This window comes from Mirounga angustirostris, unplaced genomic scaffold, assembly GCF_029215605.1.
Source record: "Mirounga angustirostris isolate CCGP_5_RB_7025 unplaced genomic scaffold, mMirAng1.0.hap1 SCAF_4, whole genome shotgun sequence".
Classification (NCBI taxonomy): Eukaryota; Metazoa; Chordata; class Mammalia; order Carnivora; family Phocidae; genus Mirounga; species Mirounga angustirostris.
Window position 1 is genome coordinate 156,504,935 of NW_026991712.1, and position 21,645 is coordinate 156,526,579.

General features: G+C 51.6%; 2 protein-coding genes across 6 annotated transcripts; both read left to right on the forward strand.

Annotated features, from left to right (window-relative positions):
- Positions 1–5: 5 nt before the first annotated feature.
- On the forward strand, positions 6–9,541 carry MED8 (mediator complex subunit 8). Its single transcript, XM_045897912.3, has 7 exons — positions 6–95; positions 1,438–1,556; positions 2,401–2,545; positions 3,073–3,213; positions 3,421–3,502; positions 3,873–4,121; positions 4,935–9,541. Exons 1-7 carry the CDS (start codon positions 90–92, stop codon positions 4,997–4,999), a joined length of 807 nt encoding a protein of 268 aa, XP_045753868.1. The 5' UTR covers positions 6–89; the 3' UTR covers positions 5,000–9,541.
- Positions 4,074–21,548, forward strand: ELOVL1 (ELOVL fatty acid elongase 1). 5 transcript variants are annotated; one of them, XM_064589307.1, is made up of 9 exons: positions 4,074–4,121; positions 4,935–4,995; positions 19,339–19,398; positions 19,570–19,760; positions 19,935–20,015; positions 20,175–20,231; positions 20,315–20,420; positions 20,512–20,648; positions 20,811–21,548. In XM_064589307.1, exons 3-9 carry the CDS (start codon positions 19,353–19,355, stop codon positions 21,030–21,032), a joined length of 840 nt encoding a protein of 279 aa, XP_064445377.1. In that variant the 5' UTR covers positions 4,074–4,121; positions 4,935–4,995; positions 19,339–19,352; the 3' UTR covers positions 21,033–21,548. The 5 variants fall into 5 exon arrangements, with proteins under 5 accessions (XP_064445377.1, XP_054368903.1, XP_045753867.1 ...); XM_054512928.1 differs by lacking the exons at positions 4,074–4,121; positions 4,935–4,995 and adding an exon at positions 10,615–10,638; XM_045897911.3 differs by lacking the exons at positions 4,074–4,121; positions 4,935–4,995 and adding an exon at positions 16,713–16,852.
- The last annotated feature ends 97 nt before the right edge of the window (positions 21,549–21,645 follow it).

Consider the following 21,645-nt stretch of genomic DNA (forward strand, 5'->3'; position numbering starts at 1 on the left):
TTTCTGATTGGGGGACGAAGCCCTCTCACAGTGGCTCGCTGACTAGGAAACCGGAAGGGGAAGTCGGTGCCGCCGCCGCTGCCGACGCAATGCAGGTGAGAGCCGAGCTGGGACTGTTGACCGCTAGCTAGCTTCAGGTAAAAGGACTGAGAGTGGGCTGGACGAGGAGAGTGAGGAGTTGGGGCTGAGAGGAGAGGGCAGAGCCCTAGCTGGCGGGTAAGGGCCCGCGGGATGGGGAGGGGCGGCCGACTGGAAAAGTGGGGGTGGGGCCCGTCTGGCAGGAGACAGTGGCCGAGTCGCGAGGAAGTAGGACCCGCGGACTTGCTGTGGTGCACGAAGGGATGAGGCTATTGTACCCTGGGAAAGTTGAAATGCAGTCCAAGGAAGACGGCTCAAGAAAGTGGCGGGTTGGCTCAGGCCCTGGCCTGGGCTGTTGGATGGACGCTGTTGGATGCAGACATAACAAGGGATCTGGAATTGGAGAGAAACCCGAGGGGTGAAGGAATTGCTGGGGGGGGGGGGGGGGTAGGGGATGGCTGAAAGCTGAGCTAATTATAATCTGAGGCTGTGGGTGGAACCTAGGATCAAGGCTCATGTCATACACATTGGTGAGTTTGCAAGACGATTTTGCATCATTCTTCCCACCCTGAGCCTGTTAGTTGTTAAGGATGAAGAAATTAAGTAAAACTGGAGACCACAGATGGGAGGAAAATGTTTGCAGACACCCCAGCATTTAAAATTGTTTCTCTGGTGCTTAGGAGCGTGTGCATTTTTTTGTTTTTCACTTGCCACTTACTTTCTTGCACCTGGTTGACTGTCAGTGAATGTTTATGAGTTGACTAAGCTTGTGAAAGGGACACAGGAATCTTGGCACAGAGATAAAATGAGTGCCAATTAATTCAGCAAGAAGAAATTTGAAAACATCAAATGCGGAGGGCAAAGGAAGAGTGGGGGAGGGTGGAGGGAAGCGGTGGTACAAGCCTGGTGTTCAGGGAAACCTTCACGTGTGGGTAGGTTTCCTAGAGATTATGTTATTGGCAAGAACTACCAGGCTCACAAAGCAGGTTCTAGTACAGAAGAAGCTGAAATACATATGCTGCAGAGGTGTACAAAGATAATAAAGCCCAGGCATTAGGTCTGGTGAAAGTGTCTCAATGAGAGAGTACAGAGTGTTTCCAATGCAGAGAAAAGCCAGACATGAATTAGGAGATGATGAGAGAAAGGAGGAATGGTGAGGCGAATGGATTGAAAGGTCTAAGGGTTGATGCTGTCTGTAACCCAAATACCAAAGATAGAAAACAACCTGGCTCTCCTGCGCTAGGGAAATCCTGTGTTACTTGACTAGTTTTGCATTCTGCCATCCTGGCTTTCTAGCCTTCCTCTGTATGTATCATACTCATGGCTCTCTGGGTAACCAACCTGTTCCTGTCGGTGCAGAGGGAGGAGAAGCAGCTTGAGGCATCATTAGATGCACTGCTGAGTCAAGTGGCTGATCTGAAGAACTCACTGGGGAGTTTCATTTACAAGTTGGAGAACGAGTATGACCGGCTGACCTGGTAAGGGTTGCCAGGGCAAGCTGAGGAGGGCTCCATGGATGCTGGGGGTGGGGTGGGGAGGGGAGGCCTCCTGGTGGATAGGACATCTCCAGTGATGTCACAACTTATCACTTGGCAAATATCTTTTGATTTGGAAAGAGCTGGGTTTCCCAGCATTTAACAGGTGAAGTTTGTCTTAGGGCCATGGAATTAGAGAAATGCCCAGTTTCCCAACCCAAGTTCTTTTTTTTTCCTTCTTCTTCTTCTTCTTCAAAAGATTTTATTTATTTGACAGAGACAGGGAGAGAGGGAACACAGGGAGAGTGTGGGAGGGAGAACCAATGTGGGGCTCGATCCCAGGACTCTGGGATCATGACCTGAGCCGGAGAAGGCAGACACTTAATGACTGAGCCACCCAGGCGCCCCGCAACCCAAGTTCTTTCTAGCTTTTGATTCTCACCCTTTGACTTCTCTGGGAGGAGGTACTCCCTCAGTGGGTCCTCCCACTACAGTGAGAATCTAGTGTTCATCCTGGATCTCTTACCACAGATATTGCTGAGTCTTTTAGGTCCAACCTACTCTGGAAGTGTGGATCCTATTTTCAGGCCTGAAAGGTTTTTACCCAGTTTCTGAATGTTTAGTGATAGGTATAGCCGTGATTCTTATTTTGCCACTGGTCCTCACCCCATTCAAAGAATGAACTGCCTTATTTCTCCACCTGTGTCAGAAACTGAAAGTGTGTCCCTCCTGCCCAGTCCAGCTGGAGTGCTATGAGTCCTTTTGGGGTGAGCCTGGGAATTGCTAGTTTGAAGGACCCCTTCAAGGCTACTTTACTGAGAACATTCTGACACCTTATCACCACCAGGCCCTCTGTCCTGGACAGCTTTGCCTTGCTCTCCGGACAGCTGAACACTTTGAACAAGGTCTTGAAGCATGAAAAGACACCACTGTTCCGTAATCAGGTCATCATCCCTCTGGTGCTGTCCCCAGACCGTGATGAAGATCTCATGGTAAGAGGAGGAGAAAGGTACAACATGGGAAATTAAATTCTTAGATGAGGACTTGGCACACAGTTGTTGCTTGGTTATTTTAGAAGTTCTGAATGTGTAGTGTGTGGCAATAGAAAGTAAGGGCTGCATTTTGGAGACCTTGCTTTTTTTCCTTCTGAAGTTGGGGAGCCGCTCCCAAATAGTGCCAAATAAACCTGAGGCCTCTGTCACTAAGGCAAAGACCTTTCTCCTCCAGTACCTATCTTGAGCAAAAAGTATGTTCTTTTGTGAGTTTGTCTATTTTGGTATTTTATTAAAACGTAGCAAAGAGAAACTTGCCCCTAGGTGTGGTAGAAATGGAAGTATGAGGAGACAGAAATGAAGCAGGGAGTAAGGGCAGTAGTGTCCTTGGAAGCTAGGTATTTTAAGTATCAGGTGGTGTTTTCCCTGAAAATGTACCGTTTGCTTATGGAAGGAACTATATATATCAGGCCAGACTGAATCTACTCGAATTGCATAGGAGGATCAATAAAATCTGTGTGTTATAGCGGCAGACTGAAGGACGAGTGCCTGTGTTCAGCCATGAGGTGGTCCCTGACCATCTGAGAACCAAGCCTGACCCTGAGGTCGAAGAGCAAGAGAAGCAGCTAACAACAGATGCGGCCCGCGTTGGTGCTGATGCAGCTCAGGTTGGACGGCATCACTGCCCTGCTGCCCACCCCCTGCCCCCCCTTCCCTCAAGTCCCAGTACGAGAAGCTAGGCATTACCGTTTGTGTCTGGTGGGGATGTGCAGTTGGTTACCCATGAGATGTCCCTGGAAGAGCACAAGGAAGAAACTTCACCACACTCATCTCTTGTTTGCCCTGATCTCTGCACAAATATATGTGTGTTACAGAAGCAGATCCAGAGCTTGAATAAAATGTGCTCAAACCTTCTGGAGAAAATCAGCAAAGAGGAACGGGAATCAGAGAGTGGAGGTATGGAGGGATTGGTGGCAAAATGGAGAAGGAAAAGCGGGAGGTCGCTGGAATAAGAGTGGTGGTTTTGGTGGTGGTGAAGTGAGGACGGAAGACCGAACTGCTTAGGAAAGGGACATTTCCATTCTGTTCGCCGTGTGTACTTAGGGCTGGCCCTGGAGCAGGTGGAGGAAATGGGCAAAATGAGAGGGGAGAATTCTGAGATAGCTATGAGGGTCTTTGGGGGCTCTTCCTCTGGGCTGCCTGTGAGTGTGGATGCTGCTGAGCCCTGGTGCTCTGAGCCCCTGGGCTCAGCCTGGTCTTCCTCCTGGTAGGTTCATTCCAGGGTCAGAGGCGTACCTCAGGCTCCACACTTCACCTTTTTCTTCAGGTCTCCGGCCAAACAAGCAGACCTTTAACCCTGCAGACACCAATGCCTTAGTAGCCGCTGTGGCCTTTGGGAAGGGGCTGTCTAATTGGAGACCTTCAGGCAGCAGTGGTCCTGGCCAGCCAGGCCAGCCTGGAGCTGGGACCATTCTTGCAGGAGCCTCAGGATTACAGCAGGTGCAGATGGCAGGAGCTCCAAGCCAGCAGCAGCCGCTGCTCAGTGGGGTACAGATGGCTCAAACAGGTCAAACAGGTAAGGGGGCAGGGAATGACATGGTTGCAGACCTTGTGGAAGTAGGAATAAGCTGCATTGTCTGGGCCCCCAACATCCCAGAGCTGGAGATTTTCTCCCTTTCTTCTTGGACTGTGACTCAGAAAACAATGTTTTAGGAGTAAAGATCTCCTTTGAGACTCTGTAGCAGGCACCAGAGAAAGGAAGAACTTCGAGCAGCAGAAACTGCACCTCCTACCCCCATCTTAAAGTTCTGTCTCAACTACCCTTCTGGCCCATTTACTCTGGATACTAGGTGTGCTGTCAGGGTCTTTTCTTAGAGAGACTAATGGTCTTAACACCGTTCAGTAGGTACGCTGAGAATTGACAAACAGACAAGCTCCATGTACTCTTTCCTCTGTTTCCTCTCTCCTGCTTACCATTAATAGTTATGAGAACAGTCTGGAGGAATTCAGATGTACGTAGCTAAAAGAGGTTTTTGTTTTTTTTGTTTTTTTCCAAAGCTGTCCAGGAAAAGGAATAGTTACAATAAGAGAAAACTTTTTTTCTTTTTTTTTTTTTTTACCTGTGACATTAAATGGGGTCTTAACTGTCTTTTCTGGGAGTAGCTAAGCAGGAGACTACTGGGGTGTTTTTTGACCCCTCCTACTATCAGCCCATTCCTCCCAGACACCTTCAGGGACCCACATCTCTGATCTTTGCTACCCAGGGTCAGAGGCAACAGAGGTTCTGAGATAGAGCAAGGGGGTGGCAGAAGGGAACCTGGTAGACCATCTCTGATTTATCATGAAAGTCCCACCATGTTTCAAGTATCTTTCCTCATGTTTCTTTTAGGGAAAATGCCAAGTGGAATAAAAACCAACATCAAGTCAGCTTCAATGCATCCCTACCAGCGGTGAGTGTGGCCAGCAACCTCCACTCCCAGGTGTCCCTTGCAGAGTTGGGCAGTGAAATTGCCTTTTGCCCAAAGTGAACTACATGGGTACAATAAAGAGAACATGGGCTTTCAGCACCAGACAGACCAGACCCCAGCTCCACCACTGACTAGCTGAGTGACTTTGGGCAAGTGACCTCATTTTTCTCAGCCTGTTTTCTTATTTGTAACTGGCGATGATACCTACCTCATAGGGTTGTTGTGAGGATTAAAATGAGAAAATGAATGTAAAACACTTAGTATAGTCTATGAAATGATGGGTATTCAATAAACTGTAGTTTCTACAGCTACTTCTCCCCACTGCCCTCCTCAGTCCTGGATCCAGAACTTAGTGGGATCTGACATTGCTTCACGTCAGTGGTGAGCTGACGGACCCAAGATCACGGGCTGCTCTGTTATGTTTGAAAGCCTGTGCTTACTTTATGTGGCCAGAAACTGTCGTAGCCTCTGTATGTCCTTAGGGGCGTGCAGGCTCTGCAGGCCCCCTCTGCCTAGGTTCCATCCTGGCCATCTCTCCGAGCTATGGGCATTGAAGCTTCTGGGCTGGGTCAAATGGCCCACCTGCAGCTCTGGTGAAGTGTGAGTCTGCTCTCCTCCTTCTCTCTAAGAAGCCAGTTCAGCTCTTACCTGGGAAATAGTCACAAAGTCGACTATCCTTTACCTCACCCCATACACATGAAAGAAGATGTCACAGGTCCGGTAGGTGGGGGCTTCCCAGGAAGTGGCTCTTCCAGGTAGGACTGTGTAAGAAAGGGATTTCTTCAGGGTTTAGTTGGCCTCATAATATGCCTACTGCCTGGACTCCAGCCAGGATGGCTTTCCTCCAGTCCACTGAAACTCAAATTAGAGCCAGATTGCTGGTGGGTGGGGATAGCCACCAGGACTTTTGCCTGCTTTGCATAAAGCTGAAGAGCAGCGTGAGTTGGGTCTGCAGCCTAAGCTGCCTTTCTCGCTGCTCCTTTGCAGGGAGGGGCAGGGTTTAAGTCAGGAGAAGACCAAAGGGTTTCTCTGAATAAAGTTTGTTTGTTTATTAGATTTTATTTATTTATTTGACAGAGAGAGACACAGCAAGAGAGGGAACACAAGCAGGGGGAGTGGGAGAGGGAGAAGCAGGCTTCCTGCCGAGCAGGGAGCCCGATGTGGGACTCGATCCCAGGACCCTGGGATCCTGACCTGAGCCGAAGGCAGACGCTTAACGACTGAGCCACCCAGGTGCCCCTCCCTGAATAAAGTTATTTAAATTGATGGCCACCGTGTCGGGGTTAGCTGACAGCTATTTATGAGGGAGCTATATAGGGATCAGAGACCATATGTCAGAGACTTTCAAAGTTGCTGCAAGGCAATTCTAATTTGTTCTCCATAAGATGTTTTCTTAGCTTTGATTAGCTTTGATGTAAAAGTCCTGAGCGGTATGAGGAGGGCCTGCTCATACCTTCCAGCTGCCTTTTTTCTGTTCTCTTCGGTCACACAGCAGTGCTTCGGCATTTGCTTGGTGCCGGGCAGAATTCTGCCAGGCTGTGGCAGCAAAGAACTGGAAAAGTCCCCAATGTCACATCCATTCCTGCCCCATCAAGACAAGAGATGGTATCCGCAGAGTTCGGTGGTCATAGACCCAACAGCGTGGGGAGTCCTTTTATCAGCTCTGAGGCAATGCCAGACCTTCCCCCCACTTCAGCAGTGCTGCCTTACTGCTCTGTCAGCCCGCTCAAGTGTTCCTTATGTTCTTACCGTTTCCCTCCTTGCTGGAAGCGTCAAAGCTAACTGTCACATTGGATAAAATTCAAGTTGTACGCCTCTAAAACCCTTGAAGGAGCTTTTGGTGACTGCCATCCTTAATTCCACCAGAAGATTCCCTCCTATTGAGAGGCACCAACCCCAAGTTCCTTTGTTGTCTCAGACTAATACTACCTTCATTCCCACCATAATATTTGAAATGGGTTCCTTGTCCTCCCGGAGTGGAAATGTCCTCCTGCCCCAACAGGAACATGTGCAGGACCTCACCTACATCTTGGGCCCTTATGCAAACATTCCTTACTCTGGAGGCACTCACATCTTTATATTCTTTACTCTGGAAACACACGTTCTCATTTCCGACCCCCTCCTATCCCCACATCCTCTGGAGTACACACACCTATGTAGCATTGCCAACTTTGGGACCCACACAACCTGGTAAATGCCTCCATGGAAAGTATCTCCCTCTCCTCACCCACGCATTCCCTCCATTCCCTCAGGAACGAATATATACGGTGCTCCCTTTGAAGAAGAGGACGTGATGTGCTTACTTGTTCAGATTTAGGATTTGTAAAAGATGGCTCTCTTGCTCTACTTTGGGGGTATTCCTCTGTTTCTGACTTCTCTGTTTTGCCTGGGGACTGTGCTTTCTCATACTCTCGGGGCCCCTGGAAAATGAGGTTAGGCCATCGTTTCCTGGGATTATGCCTAGGATGGAGAAAGAAGCACTGTGAAATCGTGAGATCTTACTGCAGTGCAGAGTTCATCCTGCTGAAAGCAGATTAAGAAAGCTTACTTAATCCATATATGCGTGGGCCATTGCCATTGCCTAGGACTGGTCCGTGTCCAGCTCTGCCCTGTCGCTAGAATTCTGTCATTGTTGAACCTCCCTTTCACTCATTACCCCAGTCACCCCATTCTCTACCCCTTCTGATGTCTACTGCTGCCCTACCTAGCCAACTTTACTTAACCTTGTACTTTCTTCTGAAACAGCGAAAATCGATAGGTTGTAGCCAAGTGCTCCTTCCAGCTTCATAATGGGTTCTGTCTTGACGACTGAGCTGGAGGTGTAGACTGCTCACCTCCTGTCCTGCTGTCAGGGAGGAAGCTGAACTCTGCAGGAATGTCCTAGTGCAAGGCTGGTCCCTTTTTCCACCCATTCTCACCTCCCCCAGGCAGCTGGGAACAACCTCTCCCTTTGTCTGAGTTTCTTGTACAGAATAATCCTCCTTACGGACAATGTATTCTCTGTGCCCTGTGGACATAGGAGCCGTGTGAGCTGATCCCAGCACCAGGCAGGACGGAGGCTGAATCCTTCCAAATGCTTACCCTGGGTCAACTCCTGATTATTGTCCAGAGAAATTACTAAGGGATGTACGTTGACCTACTGGCTAAATCCAGAATTTTTTCAGGGCTCATCTTACTTGATCTCCATGGTGTTTCCTAGTGCTGATCATTTCCTTTTCATCTCTTTCTCCCCACTTGGCCCCTACGTCTCTGACCATTCCTTTTCTGCAGCTTTTGGCCTGTTATCCCTCTGCCCACTGTCTCTGTGACCACCACTTTTATTTTCAGCTCAGAGCTCTCTGCCCCTAGGATCCATAGGTACCTCAAATTCTGAATGTTCAAGTCCAGGCATCCTTCCCTCTGAACCTGTTTTTTTTTTTTTTTTTTTCCTAGTTTCCTGGGTATGACCTAAGCCAGGTCTATGGAAGCCATCCTAAACCCTTCCCTCTCTGTGTCCCACCCCCAGGTGCCAAATCCTATCTCTTCTGGCTCCCTAATATCTATCCATCCTGCCCTGCATTTTAGGCCCTGGGCCTCTTTCCCTAAAAGTGTTGTTCAGACTCCCTGTCTCCCACTCCCACCCATCTTTGATACAGCTGCCAGGTCTTTCTAAACTGCTGATCGGATCACATTGCTCCTTTGATTAAAATCCTTTTGATAGTTCCCTCCCCATGTTTCTCAAACTGGAGTCCATGCACCTGGCAGGTTGGTGTGCCAGGCATGCTGAAAGTCCTTGGGTCAAATCACCCTGGAACACTCATTTTCTTGAGGGTAAGTAATTTAAACAGAGAACAAAAAACTATCATGTATGCATTATTAGGAGAAAATAGACTTGAAGGAATTCCTACTAGTCTGAAGGGGTTCAGAGTAAGCCACTGGATTTCCTGGGGGATATTTCTTTCTGTCTTTTTTGCCATTACATTTACTTCATTGAAAAAGTTTGAAAAACATCTCAAATTTCCTGGAAAGGCAAGGAAGATTCTGTGTGATCTGGCCCCCTGACTTCTCCTTAGTTTCTCTCTTGTCCTGCTGCCCACTCTGTTCTCGAGCCATACAAGCTGCTTGAAGTTTCCTGAAATGAACAAACTCTAGCCTCCGTTCTTTTTGTCCTACCATTCCCTCTGCAAGTAACATTTTGCCCCATCATTCTGTCTGATGAATACCCAATCATCTTTCAAAATTCAGCCCATGAGCTGGTCTTCTGTGAAGCTTTCTGACAACCCAGTGTGGGCACAACTCAGTGCCACTCTTAAGTAAGTAAGGTCAGTTACCTCCTCTTTTATGCTCTTTATTGTCCTCCAAGTTCGAGCACCTTGAACTGTCAGGGTTTGAATTCCAGTTCATCTACCTGGGAGCTAGGTGATCTTTGGCATGAATGTGTATGTCTGGCATACTATAGCACCTGGCCCACCGTAAACACTATAAATGCTAGCTGCTACTATTTTTTTTTTTTTATTATTCACTTAGAGAGACACAGTGAGAGAGGGAACACAAGCAGAGGGAGTGGGAGAGGGAGAAGCAGGCTTCCCGCTGAGCAGGGAGCCTGATGCGGGGCTCGATCCCAGGACCCTGGGATCCTGACCTGAGCCGAAGGCAGACGCTTAACGACTGAGCCACGCAGGCGCCCCGCTAGCTGCTGCTATTATCAGTAGTGTGATTTAGTTGACTTGGGGGGAGATAGAATAATGTAGCATTTTGGTTAAAAGAGCAGGTTCAGACTGCCTAGCTCCGCCACTTACTAGCTGTGTGCCTTGGGAAAGTTAATTTACCTCTGTGCCTCAGTTTCCTTATTCCTGGGGATGATGATATTAGTGGCAATATTGTAGGGTTGCTGTAATGTTTAAATAGATTAATACATACTAAGTGCTCAGAACAGTGCTTAATAAAAGCTTGATAAATATTCGCTATCCTCAGGATAGTGTCTAGAACTCTGCTGTCCGTAATTGTTGCTTAAACCAATGATTGATCAATCCCTTTATGAGGACAACATCTTCCTCCCTGTGCACCTTGTCTATGCTGACGTCATGCTCAGCCTCAGGAGCTCAGCCTCCTGAGAGATCCTTTGTGCACATCTCATCCCCCACAGTGTCTCTTCAGCACCGAATGCAGAGCATTTTTACATTGGTTTACCTGGTGTCATAAGTCATTTTTGAATCTAGTTTTGTGAATTTTTTTTCTCCCACTTAGTTGACACCCATACTCTCCCATTAAAGCCCAGTTTGGTCTCTTAAATTGTGTCATTTTGCTTTGAGGCCAAATGACAAGCTCCCTCACCTGAAATGTTCTTTGTCCCCCCTCCTAAACTGTATCTCCTGTCCAACCAATTGAAGGCTCAGTTCCGCAGTCTGCCTACAGTTCTGTCCCTAAAGGGGGCCCTACACCATGCAAAGATCTCTCTGTGCAGTTGTGATGAGTTCCCTCCTCATTTGTCCATACTTAACCAGGTCTGGGCTCGGGTCTTCACGGGCTTGTTGTAATTCCCCAGGTATCACAGATCAGAGCTTGTGCTTGCCTCTCTTCACACTCATCACCAGTCCCACAGGCCTTGCTGTGTCACGGCAACTCCACTGTTCTTGCCACTAAGCTGTAAGTACTCTCAGCTGGAGCTAGGACCCGGGAGTGAGGTGCTGTGTCACATGTCTACTGCTCGCAGAGGCTCTGCCCTCTACTTGGACCGTCTGCCCTCTCTCTTTCCTGCTGCCAGTCCCCTTGTTTATCCTTCCAGTGTCACTCCTATCAGGTCTTTACCACCTCCTTCCCTGTACACGCGACCATTCTTCAATTATACCTGATCTGGACATATCCATTGTGTGGCCTGAGGCAAGTTTCCTCCCTTCCAAGAACTCCAGTTTCCACCTCTGTGAAATGGGATTATAGCCCAGACCTCAAAAGGGTACCTTCAACTGAACATATTTAAAATTAAAGTGAAACCTTTAAGTAGCTCGTAATTTTCTACTGGGTAAAGTCCAAACTTCTTAGAAGGGCATAAAAGGCCCTTGAGGTATAGTCAGCACTCAAATGTTAACTACTATTCTCTTCCCCTACTCTCTCCTGAGCAATTTCATTTTTTATTGCATCATGGTATATTAGACTGCTTTGATTATAGCACATTACAATTAAACTAGCCTAACCAAAAACAGAGAGGGGGGCCCGATTATATTTGGGTTATTCAGATGGAGGGTTGAAGGGTGACTGGCTGCAGGGGGCTTGGATATCTGAGGCTCTCTCTGTATTTTGGCACTCTGCAGCAGTAGGGCTCATCTCGTGCAGGAACTCTGACTGTTCTTGCTTGGATTCTGGGCTGTTAGGAGCTCGGACTGGGGGAAACTGGGAGAACACCATGATTAACAGGCCAGTGGAGCGGGGGCAGGAATTCCTTAAAGGAAATGAAAGCAAGGGGCTGGGAAAGTGAGCTCTCACAGTCCACTTTATGTGATTTCAGAGAATCCTTGGATTTTTTTTTTTTCCTCGAGCCCTGTCCATTCTAAACTTCCAGAACTGTGTTTAAGATTACCTATGGAGGGGCGCTGGGTGGCTCAGTCGTTAAGCGTCTGCCTTCGGCTCAGGTCATGATCCCAGAGTCCTGGGATCGAGCCCTGCATCGGGCTGCCTGCTCCGCGGGAAGCCTGCTTCTCCCTCTCCCACTCCCCCTGCTTGTGTTCCCTCTCTCACTGTCTCTCTCTCTGTAAAAAGAAAAAAAAAGATTACCTATGGAATGTGTCATCTTACTTCACACTCCATATGTCCCCAAATGCATTCTTTTCCTCCACTCTGCTTCACCTGAGTTATCCAGCATGACCACCTTCCTGTCAATTCTGTGTCCTCTGTCTGCTCTATGCTCTCAGGCCTTCTGTGTGTCACAACTGTGTGTGTGTGTGTGTGTGTGTGTACATCATACCTGTGCATTGTAGCTGGTCTCAGCTGGCTCCCCTTCCTCTCCTTTCCTCCTAGTGATATATTGTCCCCAGGTTTGTCTTTCTAAAGAACAATGGGGATCATAACCCCTTTCTTAAAATTCTTAGGGATGCCCCAGTACAAACAAAACTCCTCATTCTTTCACTTGGGACCAACCAACTTTTTCATCTTCTGGCATATAAAGGCCTCTTATTCAGTGTATGGTTTGGCCAAGCACAATCAGGTGTAGCAATTCCCTGTATCTGTGCTGTGCTTTCCTCCTTCCATCCCTTTGTCCACACTTTTTCCTTGGCCTGGAACACCAGTGTTGCTTCTGCCTTACTTGCCATGTGACTTTGAGAAAAATCCATCACCCTTTCTGATTCAATTCTTTCCACCCATGAAGCGGCGGTAACAGTAGTTATAGGACTGAACCATAAGAACGCATGGAAAGCAGCTCTTAGGGCCCCATTCTTGCCAGAGAAAGTAGTGAATAATAAGCTACGCTTTCTCTTTTCCCCTTTTGGCCCCTCTCAACACATCTTCCAGATCTGGGTAACTGTCTTTCCCTCATCTTGATAACCTCCCCTGGTTTGTCCCCTAAGCAAAAGTCTCCCCTTTTCCCTCTCCACAGCCTTTTCTGCAGGTTCTATCACAGCCCTCTTCCCATACCTGAGTTTCTTTAGTTCTGTTCAGTGAACACTGCATGCTACCCACAGTGTGTAGGCATTGGCTGCCAATGGACAGATGTGACGAGTATTCACGCACAGTCTCCCCCTTCTGCCAGCTGGATGTTTTTCCAGCTCTGGTTCCTTCAGCAGAGGTCTCAGCCTTAGGTGGAGGACACTAGCTAGTGGGCGAAGGCCCAAGGATATGCAGAATGATTAACTGACAACCCCTTCACCCTCTCTTCACTCCCCTGTCCTCACAGACTCAGCCCTCCCCCCCAACTCCTCTGTGTGGCGACTGTGTAGAAAGTGCCCTTTGTCCTTTACAGGATGGGGAGGGGAGAAGCCTGACACAGCCCCCAAGAGACTGCTTTCATCTCTATGTGCCACACCTGGTGTCTGTTAGCCTAGACCCTCGGTTCCTATCATTTTTAGCCGACTCCCCACATCTCCCATGCTCTGTCCCCTCCACTGCTCCACCTGTTCGCCCACCTGCTCGTACACACACAGGCATGCCTTTTTCCATTTGTTTCTCATTGCTATTCCTGCTTCTTTGATCCCAGTTCCTTTTAATATTTCTGCTGAAACATGTAAAGCCTCAGATAATCATGGGAACGGAGTTGTTTGCGTTCACATGGATGGTGGTTTTCAGACTGAACCCTTGCAGAAAATAATCAGTGGTTTATCTTCTGGGGAGTGAGCATGGAGAAGGGCCCCTAAGAGAGCAGTGAGTGAGCAGTGAGTCAGACAGGGTGGGACCCCCCCGGGGGGAGTCACCTCACTTCCAGTTAGTCAGGAAGGTTCCATGAAGGAGGTGGAATTTTAGCTGTTGGACTGGGGCTTCTTCCCCTGCACCCCCCTCTCCAACACCTGGCTTTCATACTTATCGAGCCTGTGAGTTCCTGGACCCCTTCCTGGACCCCTTCAGTTTCTCCAGTTTATCAGCCTGCCCCTTCCACCTGGCTTCTCTGCAGGCCCCAAATGACCTCCTCCCCCAGTCCCCTGACAAATTTACCCTTCTTTTCCGTACACGTCAGTCTGTGAGGTGTTCTCCTTAGCCAAAGGCTAATCCCTCCGTGTGTATGCTGGATCCCATTGTCTCCCTCCACACCGCACATAAACATGCTCAAGCCTCTTCCCGTCAAAAACAGCCATTAGAATCAATCTGAAGGTAAGAGCCAGACATTGATATTTTAAAAGCTCCCCAGGTGATTGTGTGCAGCCAGGGCTGAAAAACATAAACACAACAAAATCCACACTTACCATGGCATTCAGGGCTCTGTATAAACTGATTCCTGCCTGTGTTTCCCGCCCTGACCTCTCTGCCCTCTGAGCTGGAGCCACACCGAACTACCTAGAGCTCCCCAAACCCGCCACATCTCTTGCTTCTGTGCCTTCACACCCATGCTTCCCTCTGCCTGGAATGCGTTTCCCTGCTTTCTAGAAAGTGCCCTTCAACATTCAGCTTAGTGTCCTTTCTGTGAAGCCTTCAAGAACTCACCCCCACCCTGGGGTAGGGTGCCCCTCCTCAGTGCTTTCATAAGCCATTATCTCTGTGGGAACACTCGCCGCATGCTAACTATGATTGGTTTCCTCCTCTAGATTTGGAGTGTTTTGCAGGAAACCCAGGGCCGTGGAGACGCCATTTGGTAGGATGTGGGGCCAGGTGATCTCTTATCAGAGATGCTTCTGCCCAGGACTAGGACAGGAACTGAGCGAAGTGAGTCTTGGTGCATGTTCACTCATGTAGTCCGTCAGCGTTGACTGACGGCAGGCTGTGCTCATTTACCGCTGGGGCCCAGGTGAATAAGTGGGTAGCTGAAGTTCCCTGCCTCTCCTACCTTTCACCTCGGTGACTGCACATCCTCGCTGGTCGTCTGCTTTATTCGTGTCTCATTTGTCCCGAGGTGGACACCGAATGCACAGCCTCTCAGTAGAGCTCTCCGAGCAGCGTGTGCACACGGTAAGCGCTGAGGAAGCATCTGTCGAACCGGTGCTCATGAGTCCACACACAAGACTGACATATTGGTTTCGGCAGTGGTATGTTCTTGACGTATGGGTTGCTCTGCACCCTGTCTGAAACGTTGAGCCCAGAAGCAGGGCTAAGCGCTGCACGTGGCCCAGCTCCTTCACGCTTCGCGAGGATGGGGGAGGCACTGCAGTTGCCACTGTATAGAGGTTCGGCAGTTTGCCGAAGGTCACGCAGGTACTCACTGGAAGATTTAAACTCAGGCCTACGGAGTCAGGGGTGACCCCAAAGCCACCAAAGTATACCTGGAACACATTAGGCTTTCAACAAATATCTACTGACTCAAGGGAGACTGCCACCCCCAGGGAAGTAGAAAGCCTTCTGAATCCTCACCGTCCTCCCCGCCTGACTCTGGGTCCTTTGACCCCTCTTGCCTTTCTCACAGTCTCATTTATTCTAATATTCACTCCACAAACATTCTGAAGGATCAAATGAGCCAGCCAGTGGGCCCAGCTGCAAGAGATACGGAGCCGACTACCACGTGCCTCTGGCTGAGAGGAACTTCGAGTGGGGGAGGTTGCAGACAATTGCGTCGCTGTAGGACTGCTGTAGGATTGGGGGAGCAGTGCGCGGAGGAGGGGATTACTACCTGGGAGAGCTGTGTGTTCCTTGTATTGAGCCAGGGGACAAGGCTTGGAGGGGTGGGAGTGTGTGAAAGACACAGACATCCTTGGGGAGCAGTTAAAGCCTAGCACGGGAGAGTAACACAGGTAGAATGGGAGGCTGAGGGCCAGATCAGGGAGGCCTTAATGTTATAACACTAAGAAATTTGAGCCTTTTGAATACTCTTTCCTTTCAGGGGTAGCTGCTCACAGGCTGGATCATAGATCTAGTTTGGCTCTGACCTCTTACCTCTAAGACTAAACTACACGGCATCCCACCATTTATGAGCATATTATTTCTCCCAAACCACGGTCTCTTCTGAATTCCCTTTTGTCCACATTTACACCGTCCGATCCAACAAGCAGTTATTGGGTCACGAGATGCAAAGCACCGCTCCAGGAGCCGCTCAAACTTAGTCCTCACCCCAGTTCAGTCTAGTGGGTGAGTGTGTGGAGCTGGGAGGGGAGTGCAGGAAGCTGGATAGACAGCTAAGTATAGAGAGTCAGTTCACCTGTCTTGGGGACATCTCCAGTGTCTGTCACTCACATCCCATCAGTTTCCAAAGCTTCTTAGGTCAGGCTGTTAGCTCTCACCTGGTCTGCCTCAATAAGCTCATTGCCCTGGCTGCCAGAGTGACGTGACTCTGCTAGCCCGTAAACCCCGGGCCGGGACAGCAGCATCTGCCTCCTTCACCCCTGTTGTCACTAGCACTTACCACACTATTGCACATGGTAGGAGCTCAGTAAGTATGTGATCATACAAGCCTGACTGTATGTAGCCTCGGGAATCTTCACTCTTTCTCTGCTGCTTCCAGAATAAAACCAAACTGCCCGGGTTGGCCTTCACGTCCTACTAGATTCAGCCACAGTTGGCCTCACTTCCCTTTCTTTTCCTTTCAATACCTTCAAGGCCAGTTTAGCCAGTGATTCACTGTTCCTGCCCCAGGCCACTGTATTCTCCCACTGTGAAGTCCTCTAAGCAGTTCCTAATGCTAGGGCTCAGCCAAATTTATGGGCTGTTCGAGAAGGCTTCCTTGCCCAGCTGATCCCTCCGGCTGAGACCTCTCTGCTACCCCTGGTTAGCCCTTAGCACACATGTGCTGCCTCCCGCCCAACCCTCCCTCCACCCCCTGGAGAGAGAGCTCTGGAGGAAAGGGCTGCTGAGGCCTGGAACTTTCCGCAGGGTCCCAAGCTGGGTAGGCCTGCGACGGACAGAAGATGTGTTGGTCGCGTTGGTGGACAGTCACTGGAGGTCCCAGAATGAGGCTGAGTGTCAGGAAGAAGCCAGGTGCACCTCCGGCGAGCCAGGGCCAGCCCAGGGCGACCCGACGGAGCCGGCGGCGCGTTGCCGAGGGAAGGGGTGGGGAGTCCCGGCTGGGCGTGCTTCCTGCCCCGGAATCTGGCGGCCCGCCCCTGCGCCCGCCCCTCGGGCCGAGCCGAGTCGGGGCCAATCAGCAGGCGCCCCCCGCCCGGCCCGCCCCGTCCCCCTCTGGTGACAGAAAGTCGGCCCAGCAGATGAGGAAGTGGCAGGCAGGCTGGCCCTGGGGACTTCTCTCTGGCCCTGCTCCCTCTGAGCCCTTCACTGCTGCCCGCCTGGCCCCCCACTGGTGAGTCTGGACCTTCCACGGGCGGGCTGTCCACGTGCCCGGGCACCCTGCCCGCTTGGCCCTGCCCTGCCCTGCCCAGCCTGTGGGCGAGGCTGTTCCCGGGACCGTGGGTGGGAGGTCCCAGCTCTCTGGGGCCGGGCCTGGCCGGCAGCCTCCCTCCGATCCCGGCCCCTATTTGCTTAAACCTAGGCTTTCTTCCACCACCTCCCGGTCTTGTCCCTCTAGGCTCTTCCTCTCCCTCTCCTTTGCTCCCAGTTCTTCTCTTTTCCCTTCCCCTCCCCCCTCCTTTGCCTGTCGTCTTTTCCCTTCCATCCATCTTAAAGGAAGGAAGCACCCGCCTGAGTTCCCCTACCAGGGACACACCCAGTGCTCCTCAAGCAGGGGGAGAGGTCCTCTCCAGAGCCTCGAGCCACTCCTGACCTCCAGGGGGCATGAGTGTTTGTTGGGGGGCGGGGGGTGAACTTGAGGTGGTGGTTGCGAGAGCGGGAGAGATAACCAGCTGGCAGGCTCACATGGGTCAGGGAGGAACTGTGTGTGAGCACAGGCCTCTGCCAGTAGGCCCCGCCACAGAAGAGGCAGCCAACGAGATCTGATTGTGAATGAATGAATGATGATTGTCGTCCATGAAAGAGATCTGTGTGCAAGACCGAAGGCAGGTGTGTCTGCATGTGGTGAGGGTGACTTTATGTTTATTCATTTCTAAGTGGGATGTCTGAGTTTATGTCTGTGACCACATTTATCTGTGACTCACATACGTGTGAGTAAAGCTGCGTGTGGGCCTGGGGGTGTGAGCATGAGCATTTGAACGTGGTAGTGCAGGACCAGGGAAGGCGGCCGTGTGAGTGTTTTGGGTGTGTTGCCAGTGTGAATGGAGTTAGGAGTGGGTCTGAGTATCAGAAACTCTGCATGTCGGAGTCCATGGAGGCTGTTTGGGTGGTGTGTCAGAGGGGGTGGTGAATGCCAGCAGGAGGTGTGTGGGCCCTGCGTGTACATAGGTGTGCCAGCCCTGGGTCGGCCTGTCATTGGTGCCGGGGAGAGCTGTGCGAGAGGGAGGACTTGGGGCCTGACCATAGTGGGGGCAGTTGGGGGTCCCCATGGAGGCTGTGAGAGCATCTGTGGGATGTGTGCCCAGCAGAGTGTGTGAGGGGCACGCGGATGGCCTCGTGGAGATGTCAGAAGGTGGATATTCTTCACTTAGTGCCTGCACGGCTTGTTCCCTGGACAGAGGGGACCTGGCAGACTAGAATGCAGGCAGCTCGCAGAGCATCTGCTACCCTGGCCGGTTGGGGAATGCCTTGCCTCTCTGGGACAGCCTTGGCATCCCAGGCTCTCCTGGGTCTGGGCTGAGGCGTTTGTGTCCCAGTGCGCCCTCCCCCGACATTCCTTCAGGTTCTGAGGGGGAGAGGGCCTGGCTCATTAGGACCCTCCCTAAGGGAGGGGAAGATTCCTGAGACCTCCCCCACTCACCCACCTCCTCACATGCCACTGGCCTCGCTGCCCCTCCCAGGGAGAGAAGGGTGATTGTACCCATTCTGAAGCAGGACAAACTGAGAATTTGTGGCTAGCTTAGGAGAGGATGCTGGGTGTGGGTTTTCAACAATTCTCTTTGGGCCAAGGCTAGGCCTGGGCTGGAGCCCTGCGAGGTTTCTGGCTCAAAACTAAGCTAGAGCCTTAGCTCATCACGCTATCCAGGGTGGGTGGGTGGTGAGTCCCATACTTTACTCTTGGCTTTCTCAATCCTGGTGGGTCTTGCTCCTCCAGGCCCTGACCTGTGGCCTGGACCCACCCTCCACCCCATGCCGCAGTGCAGCGGGGGCGGGTGGAGGGCGGGGCGCTTCCAGATCTAGTCGGACAGGTGGAGCCGCCGGGGCAGGAGTCTCCTGGAGCCAGGATTGGGAGCGGAAGGGAAGGAGGGGAGTGCCGGAGAGGAGGGGAGCGGGGAGCGGAGAGAGTCTCTGGAGGTGAGAGCCCGGGAGGGCAGAGGAGAGGAGAAAGGGGCAGGGGTGGGGGGGTTGTGGGGGCGAGCATCCCGAAGGTGGACCGGAGCGGTTGAAGGGGAGGATCCCTGGGGAGAAAAAGGACCATCTCCCGGATGGAGAGGCGGGAGACTGGTGGGGAAGGGAGAGGCAGTCATTCTGGAGAGGAGAGGTAAGATTCTCCGGAGAGAGACCGGAAATGGAGAGTTCCCCTGTGGAGGAAGAGGGGAGGTGAGGGCGGGTGGTAAGAATCTCGGTGGCGGAGCAGGGAGTGAGCGAGGCGAGTGAGGTGTGGAGAGGCGGGCGGCACAGCTCTTCCCAGCAGGCAGGCAGGCTGCACGGGAAGCCGTGCCTCCTACCTCCGGTCCCGGCAATTCCTTCCCCTCCCTCCTCTGTCCTTTCTGTAAGGAGGTATCGGGAGTTGTCTCATCTGGTCTGTGTCCTGTCTGTGGGTCAGGGGTGGAATGGGGGCACAGCTGGCCCTGACACCCACCCCCCATCCCTCCCCAGAATCTTTAGCCAGGATGGAGGCGGTTGTGAACTTGTACCAGGAGATGATGAAGTATGCAGGTAAGATGCTGTCCTCCCTCCTGCCCCAGGATCCCTGGATCTAGGGCTGTCTCTTACTGGAGAGTCCTTGCGAACCCCTTGACCCTCTGTGACCCGACCCCATGCCTGTACACCTGGTGGGGACCCTTTGGACCCTGTGACTCTTTCTGACTCCTTGACCCTTATCCACAGATCCTCGGATCCAGGGCTACCCTCTGATGGGGTCCCCCCTGCTAATGACCTCCATCCTCCTGACCTACATATACTTCGTTCTCTCACTTGGGCCTCGCATCATGGCCAATCGGAAGCCCTTCCAGCTCCGGGGCTTCATGATTGTCTACAACTTCTCACTGGTGGCGCTCTCCCTCTACATTGTCTATGAGGTGGGCCTCTGGGATACCTAGGTTTTAAATCCTGCTGGCAGGATAAGGGGCAGGCCTTGGGGTCAGAGCATGGCATCTCTTTTCCAGAGAGGCTCAGATCCATTTCTTCAGCTAGATAGCAGGAGGGATTGGGCAGGGTGGATCCCTGGTGGTCTAATCCACACCCCTTCTTAGTTCTTGATGTCTGGCTGGTTGAGTACCTACACCTGGCGCTGTGATCCTGTGGACTATTCCAACAGCCCAGAGGCACTAAGGGTAAGTGGGGGCGGAGCGGGGGGGGGGGGGGCGTGGGCGGGCAGCTAGGTTATAAACACCTTGGGGATAGCAGTTTGGCTGTGCCCTGGGCTTATGGGCCAGTTCAGGGAAGTTTTTGGGAGTAGAATGGGGGTCCTAAGTCTGCCTGGCTTCTTGCAGATGGTTCGAGTGGCCTGGCTCTTCCTCTTCTCCAAGTTCATCGAGCTGATGGACACGGTGAGTGGTTATAGATTTCTGAGGCCCCGGGGGGAGAAAGGAGAGGCCCTGGCTCTGAAACCCATTTCCCCCACTCTTCTCAGGTGATCTTCATTCTCCGGAAAAAAGATGGACAGGTGACCTTCCTACATGTCTTCCACCACTCGGTGCTTCCCTGGAGCTGGTGGTGGGGGGTAAAAATTGCCCCGGGTGAGTGGTGAAGGCCACTGGGGGGAAGAGGGGCAGGCACTGAGGACCAGCAGCTCGACTCTTCCTGACCTGGTTCACTGTCCCCTGACAGGAGGAATGGGCTCTTTCCACGCCATGATCAACTCTTCTGTGCATGTCATCATGTACCTGTACTATGGGCTGTCCGCCCTCGGCCCGGTGGCTCAGCCCTACCTGTGGTGGAAAAAGCACATGACAGCCATCCAGCTGGTGAGGGGCCTGGCCCATAACCATCCCCCCAACCTTCTTTCCTGGTCTGGATCCTACCTTTATTCAACCTGTGTCACCTTTGACCCCATGCCTCCGCATTCAACATGCCGTCTTTCTCTACCGCCTCTCACTGTTCCTGACCCTTGCCTTTTTCTATTCTAGATCCAGTTCGTCCTGGTCTCGCTGCACATCTCTCAATACTACTTCATGCCTAGCTGTAACTACCAGTACCCACTCATCATCCACCTCATCTGGATGTACGGCACCATCTTCTTCATGCTTTTCTCCAATTTCTGGTATCACTCTTACACCAAAGGCAAGCGGCTGCCCCGTGTACTTCAGCAAAATGGAGCTCCAGGTACTGCCAAAGTCAAGGCCAAATGAGAAATGTGGCCTAGCTAGGTGCCCACCTAAGTGCCTCAGGACTGCGCCTTGGGCAGCATGACTTCTCCCCACCTACACCGGTGACCTGTGACCAGGGCTTAAGTGGTCAGGACTGAGCAGGGGATCGGCCCTCCCCTCCCCACAGCTGGTACACAGGGACCACAGCTTCCGTTCCTCACCCACTTCTCCTGGCCAGCTCCAAGGACATGGCCTCATTGCCCTCTGCCACTCCAGAGCTGGGGGCTGAAAGGGCTGGACACTTATTTCCCCCTCCCTGCCTTAAACTTGGGAGAGGAGCACTCAGGACTGGCCCCCACCAGGGTCTTGTGGCCTTTTTCCTCACACTGGAGGTCAGCAATAATCTGTCACTGCGGACCTGTGATCCCTCCTTCTCTACCCCACACTGAAGCAGAAGCTTCTTGGCCAAAGGTCGGGGGGAGGGGGGGGTCCTGGGAATACAGCCTGTGGAGGCTGCTCACTCACTTAGGTCTTCATTAAAAGTGACAGAGGAAACCACCAAGGCTGTGTGTTACATGTGTGAATGGAAGAAGTGCTAGCCCTGTCTGCAAACAGGAGGGATGGTTCTGGCTGAGGACAGTAGAGAGGAGCCTCT